Source organism: Limulus polyphemus, unplaced genomic scaffold (genome assembly GCF_000517525.1).
Source record: "Limulus polyphemus unplaced genomic scaffold, Limulus_polyphemus-2.1.2 Scaffold3629, whole genome shotgun sequence".
In the NCBI taxonomy this organism is placed as follows: domain Eukaryota; kingdom Metazoa; phylum Arthropoda; class Merostomata; order Xiphosura; family Limulidae; genus Limulus; species Limulus polyphemus.
Window position 1 is genome coordinate 6964 of NW_013669239.1, and position 7683 is coordinate 14646.

Consider the following 7683-nt stretch of genomic DNA (forward strand, 5'->3'; position numbering starts at 1 on the left):
CTTCCCCAATACAGGGCTGGTACAATGGACCAACCTCATGCACATTTGGTTAACATACACATTCCAACATCTGTGATATCATGACAATGAAAATAATTTGGAAATTTAAGAATATAACCTTCATTAACAGTAACAGTTTTCTGTGTAAGAAGAGAAACATGCTGACTGCACAGATGATTGTTTGTTTCTTTGTTGAATTTTGCACAAAGTCACTTGAAGGCTATCTATGCTAGCCATTCCTACATTTGAAGTGATACATTAGAAGGAAAACAACTAGTCAACATCATCCATCACCAACTCTTGGGGTACTCTTTTCCCAATGAAAAGTAGGACTTATTGTCACATTATGATGACCACATGGCTGGAAGGACAAAAATGTTTATTGATTGGATTTGAATCTGCAACCTACAGATTATAAGTGCCCTAACCACCAGGCTTGTCTCAAGATGATGAAGTCATCAACTACTCACCGATGAAAGTAACAATCAGAAGTTGACAAATTCATATCTGAGTGGTTACAGACTTACTTTAACACCTTGGTTTGTTAGTATTAGTGTGCAAACATAAAACCATTCCAGCCTTCTAACAAATCTGTCATCATAAATAATGATGTTCCATTTTTGAATTTTAAAATATAATACAAATTTAGTTTAAGATTTTTGAGAAAATATCCATTTATTTCATGTACTACACACTAGTGAAGCAAGGTGCTGCCACACTACAAAGTTTCCTGTTGTTAAGGTATTCCACTCCTTAAATAAGATACCAATAAAAATCTCAGAAAAAGAATTATTAGTATAATGATGTTAAATAAGATTCAAAAAATAAAAATAGTCTTTCTGTCTGCAGTGGAGAACATATAAAGTGCATGCTTTCCTGTAATGAAATAAAAACTGTTTCAAGTATTATTTTTTTAAGAAATCAATACACTATAAGAGTAACTAAATAACCAAAACCAAACCGGTTTCCTTAAATAAAATAGTACTTGCTTTAGCTTCTTTTTTATTTTTATTTTATTTATGTTCCTAATCTGAGAATTTCTTAAAGCACATACAAAACGGAACACTAATCTAGGACTAACTTAAAAGTATGCTTCATTTATTGTTGTTTAACCAAATATACTACTATATTTCTTTCTATTTTCACTATATGTTAAATTGTTTTGCTGAACAGGTTTCTTGTCAAGTAAAGTTTATTTCAGATTTCTGCTAGAAACTTTTTGGATTTTATATTAATTTTAAATTGAGACATTTAATGCCACTTTCCAATCTTATTTACATGATAGTTGAGTCTGTTAATAGTACAGTGACTGTGGAAAGTTAATTTGGTGATGCATAACAGATTACTTGACTAACCTAAGACTACTGGATAGAACCAATGCCACCAACTCGGAAAATTTACATCGTACATTTACATCAAGTCCTGGCTGTAAAAACTTCTGCATAAGGGCTTCATCAAACTTGTATTTACTGTTCAGGAGTTTTAAAACCTCTGATTCTCTGTCAAAAACTCCTCTTAGAACTGCTATACAACTTATCAGCACTCGTTTCTGGCTTTCTGTAATAACATCATTTTCTTTCGGACAGGTCAAATGTTGTAAAACAGCTTCTATTAGTTGACTAAAAAGTTCCTCAGAAGGCTTAGTTGTCTCTGCGCTAGAGCCATGGACATGATGAAAACTTTTAACTAGACAACTGACGATGAACAATTCAGCAGCTCTACTAACGTACAGACTTCTGTCTGATAGACAGGATAGGCCAGTTTCATGTATACCTAATTCAAATAAATACATTTACATTTTAATATTTCAGACTATAAGCCAAATTTAGTAGAATATTTTGATGTTATATGATACTTGATAGAATCAATTCTACAATAATGATTAATTTGCTTTATATTACACAAATATGAAGGATATTTAAAGATAAAAAAACATAAAAATTAGAATTATTATGGTTTGTACCAATACACAAACAATCATTGTTTGTTTTGTTTTATTGTACAAAAAGTCAAATCACTAACAGATAAAGTATACCCAAAGAAAATTCAATATTTTACTCATGCAAGAAACTCCTCAACTTGTTTAAATTACTTTAAAGTAGCCTTATTGTTACAACAAATATATAAGTGAACCAATTGAAGTGGTTTGAACAATAAGAACTTTTTCAAAGCCCTTCCCTTCTGTGACATTTGGTCCTTATCTGTTATAGAAATATATATATTGTTGTTTAACCAGAAGAAAATCTGAAGTAACATGATGGATGTGGCTTTAATATCTAGAGTTCCCTCTAAAATTAAGGAAATAACTTAACCAATATATAAAATGAGTTAGGCTAGGATTAGTTACTGAGTAATCAGTGCATGACTTAGCCAGTTTATCTGTTGCTGTTAGTTTGTGTTCTGGTGAAGAAACAGAGATATGATAAAATTAACAAGTGGAAGTTGTGTTTGATGAAGCTTATTTGTGATGTTAGGCCTATTGGTTACACTAACCAGGAAATTTGAATAAAATATTTTTTTTATCATTAAGTACTCAGGACTTTTGATTATTATATTTACTGAGTAATCCGAAAGAAGACCAAACAATATCTGTTAGCTTACAACTTTAACAAAATGTACACAATATACAATATACTCAAGTACCATTGTTATGATAAGAAATAATTATTTTCTCTACAGTAAACACAAATATCAAAGAGTAAATCTTTTGAGAATGGTGAAATGTAAATTTTAGACAAAGATTTTTAAGTAGCATTCTCAAGCAGGTTACATCTACCCCATATAATGAACTGAGTGGCATTTAATGTTAACCAATTGTGAAAACAATCGAGGTTCAGTGGTTCTCAAAATTTATTATAGTATGGTGTTTATTTTGTTTTAATGTTTTTCATAGATTCTTTTGTCCCCTGTACCATTGGTCTAATTGATGACCACCATCAGTGGGGATTTGAGTAATGACTAGTGGAAAGTCCCCAAGCTTGAACCAGCAGTCTGTACCTGATACATATGATCAATTGGCAAGTTGGCCAAATAGTTGATAAATGTCTTTTAATCATCTTAAGTGCATGATAATGCATTTCAGTTAGAGTTATATGGATCACATGTTTAATATACATGAGAATCTACTCAATAATATGACTGAAGGAAAGGATCTTGACATAGTGACAAATAAGTCAATCAAGCTATCGAGGAAGTGCTATGTTTCTAGTATCAAAGCTAATTATTAATCCTATGTATTTATGTGATTACAAGTCAAAAGAAGTAATTGTCTCTTACACACATTACTAATTATATCTCACTTAGAATACTATGTACAGTTTTATTCTTATCTAGTAAAGGATATTGACTTATTGGAAAGAGTTCCGAAGAGAGCTACTAGAATGATTCCACAGATGGAAATGTTATCTTACGGGGATAAGTTAAGACCTTTTGTTTTCTCTTGAGAAACAAAAGAGTGACAGGTGATCTAGATGAAGCTTGCAAGATTATCTGGTAGACCAACAGGATGAAGGTCTCTGATGTTTTTTTTTATTCTACAGTATGAAAACAATTGGTAAGAGGAAACAAGTTTGAAACTTGGAAAAAGACATGTAGACTGTAATTAAGAGAGTTTTATAGTTCTAACATGGTGATTAGCTACTGGAAGCAGCAGTGGAAGCTGACACCTTACAAGCTTAAAAGAGGGGAATTGATGATCTCCTGAAAAATAAAAGGAGACTTTCATTTTCTTGGGTGTGGGTGTGCAGAGGACTTAAGGGACCAAATGACTATTTGTTGTCCATATGTAATGTTATGAGCATTTAAAGCAAAATGCAATGTCTGCTCTACTGTGTAAGGAGTGTGGTGCACACTCAAATTGAAAAAACAAACAAAAAAGTTAAATTTTTTTTCTTTTAAAAATATGTCAAGAAAACATTTAGACTATATATTTCTAGTGATGATAAGTTTTTTCAACAAAGTAATGCTTACCACATTCATAAATCCATTTAAGTCCCTCATCAACTAATGAGCATTTGTACACACATTCCAAAAAAGCAGCTCTAACTACAGCATCAACCGTAGAAATCTTCTCATTTCTAGACAATTTCTTAAGATCATCAAAAACTGGAAAACTATCTTGACTCTCCAGCATTTGAATGAAAAAGTTCTGGGACAATAATCCCACAATCCGAAGAGCAAATGCTTGAACTTGGATTTCACATGAACTGCTTTCTTCTAGAACCTCATGAAGAAACTTTACTATATCTGTTTTCCTGATTAGGAGCTGATACATCACTACAGAAAAAATATTAATAAATACTATATATTATTTTATATTATCATTACATTAAAATTTTTTTAAAGAAAGAAGAAAGAGGAAAACAAATTCAACGTTGCTTAAGTTCTCATAAATGAAGGAAATACACTAGTATCAAACTACAAAAAGTAATTTACTAATAATGAAATAAAGGTCTGTACATTATTTGAAAGCATAAGACTAAAATGTTTTTCCCACTTTTAAACTATATGCTATTTCAGTTTATTTACATGGTTCTTTTCAACAAACAGTGTTATTTTAATCCAAGTCAGAAACTGTCTTCACATTTTCCTTCATAAATTTCCTCTTCATCTATTTGTTCTTGTTTTTGGATAGAGGCTTTTTACTCCAAATGGTATTAGAACTTTTTTTTCTCTCTTTATTTTCATCCATATTACATATTACATTTAACCATGCGTTTACAAATATCTCACAATGAAAATAATTCTGACAATATTTTTATGACATTATTTAGTTGCCCGTTTTTTAATGGATATTACTCTTAAATCAAAACTTTCTAGCATTTCCAAAGTCGTAAAATGATTTTTACCTTTTACAAGATCCTTGAAACTTTTATACTGTATAAACAAGGTGATAAAGGGTTGTTTAGTTCTTTAAAACTGCACAACATTTTCAAAAATAATTAATCAAAGCATCAAAAACAAACTTTCTGTAGCCTTTCACTTCCATGCACCTATACAACAATTGTTTAAATGAGCTAACAATATGAACTGTATAATCAGGCAAACCACTCCACAGAAACCATTTTGAGGAAGAACACACCTGAGTCTAAACTTCCAAAGATTTAATCCACCTAAATTTAAGTTTATATTTCTCATCTTTTCAGTCTGTAGTAGTGTTCTCAGGCAGACTGTTCACCTTAGTTACTTGTAGTCAAGGCTGGTTCAAGGTAGATTTTATGGCACCCACCTTTTCTAAACACGCATTTTGTGTTGCCCATTTGTACCCTGTATAACTTTTTTGTGTATATACTATGCATGTAATTTTCCCATGTTACTTCTTGTTACTATATTACGTATTAGTAGTAATATTTGTTCAGTAATTTTTAAAAAACCTCTTTATTTTTAAATTGGTATTCTCAGATATAATTTATATGCTTCTATCGTCATAGTTGCATACTCCCCCCCCCCCAACACACACACACACATACTCCACATTTTGCATATCATGACATTACTGAACACAAGTATATACTATACAAAACAAAATTCAGCCAGACATGTTTATGGGATGACAGACAACACCTATACTGGAGACCCCTCCATTTGTAAACTTAAAAGTATTATGTCCAGACTAAAAGAAAATAATATTATATACAATATTCTACAATAACATCCTACTCAGTGTTAAGGTGGTACCTTCATCCCTTTTGCTTATTCCAATAACAAATAATGGAGGATATACCTGCAAAGCATCATCTAACATTCCAATGGAAAGGATCACCGTCTTCCTTTAGATAGTGTATTCAACTATGCATGTCTAAAGCAATCTTTCCTATGAGAACATGCACGTGATACCAAAGGGGAATGATCCAAAACAATAGGTAACTAGAGCACAAACAGTTTAGCCAAGATTAAGAACCATCTCTGTGTTGTCTAAACTATGTAGCCATCAAAAATGCCTATGTGTGATGAATTTTGAAAATTATTAGTGAATATGAAATATTCACCTATCTAAACTAGAAAGGAAACTAAGAACCTTTGAATGAAAGCAAAGAAGAATATGTTAACATCAAGTATTCTTGAATACTACTGCACTGTCATTCAAAAAGACTATTTTTTGCAGTTTTAAACACTTATGTCAAGTCACTTCTAGTTCCTCTATGCTCCTAAAGACAACTCTAAACCTAACTTTCTCTTCACAACTAAACTTTCTTAAACTAGATACCATTTTAGTTGCTTGTTTTTCCACTCTTTCCATCACAGTGAGAACTTTCTTTTAGAAAGACTTCAAAATCCACATAATACATTAAATATGGCATCACCAGTCTTATACAAGGTTGCAACAACCTATTTACTTTTCAATTTTAAATTCAAAAAAGTTCAGAATTTCAGGGTAGGAAGGTTATTTCAATCTTTAATATTACAACACTCAGATTATGCACTATTTAGAATAATGCATGTAGATTTGGCCTCATGGTGGAAATACTGAAGAGATGGTCTACTAGTGTAGAGTGGTCCTTGGTCAGAGTTATAAATATTTTATGAATTAAGACTTATTTGTTTGCTTCCTGGAGTATATAAGAGCTAGGAATAAATCGATTCAAGCATTTAAAATTGTTAAAGAAAATCTATACGAGAGTTTAAACAAAAAAGAATGTATTTGTGAACTTGGTAATAAAGGTAATATGTATAGCTATAAGCAATGAAGAAGCCCAAATTTATTTAACAAAAGCATTCTATTAATATTAGTTATAAATATGTGAAATGTTCCACCTGATAATATGGTGTGTGTTGTAAGTTTAAACTAGGTATACAGATGTTAAGGGTTACATTTAGTATGATTTTGCTGCTTCATTTTTCACAGGGTTGCTACAATATCCCAGGAGATTACTACCACAGTTGTTAAATGTTGACTTATATCTACAGCATATATACATGCCACATTTTGTAATTACAATGAGCAATGCAATGGTTTTATATATGAAAAAAAAGTAAATTTGCCAAAGTTTTTCAAAACTGTTGGTTATAGAGCATAATTGAGGATTAACATAAACCTTTAAAAAGTTTCAAAATTATCAACCCTGTGTCTAATATTCATATAAGCTCTAAAAATGAACTAAAGTGCTTTTTTATGCATTGAAGTAGTGTGTGGTTGATGGTTAGGGCATAGTGTATACGATGTATCAATGCTTAGCATTGATACCCTACAATAGTTAAAGGATTCTAAATTCAGGCCTTATTTTCCAGAAGAAAAACAGGCATATAACATGTATCTTTACATTTATGTTAAAGAACAAAACATTAGATATACAACATGTGAATAATTCAGAAATAGTACAGCTAATGACAGATCAATTTAAAAAATTTAATTATATCCATTACCTTTAGTTTAACAATTAGCTCATGATTTGAGTACCTCACTGTCTAAGATTAAAAATAAATATTTTGTTGACTGTGCAAGAATGTATAACATGCCGGGCATCTGAACACATTTCGCATGATATATTCAACAGACAAAACTCTTCCTAGCCTTGAGTCAATCTCTTTAACACCTCTGAATTTGATGTCTAGGTAAATTAGTACTATTAATATTATCAGTTTCATTATCATATAAACTTCAGTAACTTCCACTTACGTTGGCCTTGACATTCTGAACCTATACTTGAAAGAAAACTGAAAAACTTTTGAAGTAACGTATCATCT

General features: G+C 31.1%; 1 protein-coding gene across 1 annotated transcript in view; it reads right to left on the bottom strand.

Annotated features, from left to right (window-relative positions):
- The window catches only part of LOC106469716, a 13747-nt gene extending 6070 nt beyond the window's left edge, over positions 1–7677 (bottom strand). Inside the window, exons 1-3 of the mRNA XM_013930229.2 lie at positions 7616–7677; positions 3970–4275; positions 1356–1773 (exon numbers count right to left, since the gene is read on the bottom strand). Of these exons, the coding sequence (XP_013785683.2) occupies positions 1356–1773; positions 3970–4273 (722 nt within the window). The 5' untranslated portion in view covers positions 4274–4275; positions 7616–7677. The remainder of the gene's footprint in view (positions 1–1355; positions 1774–3969; positions 4276–7615) is intronic.
- Between the last annotated feature and the right edge of the window lie 6 nt (positions 7678–7683).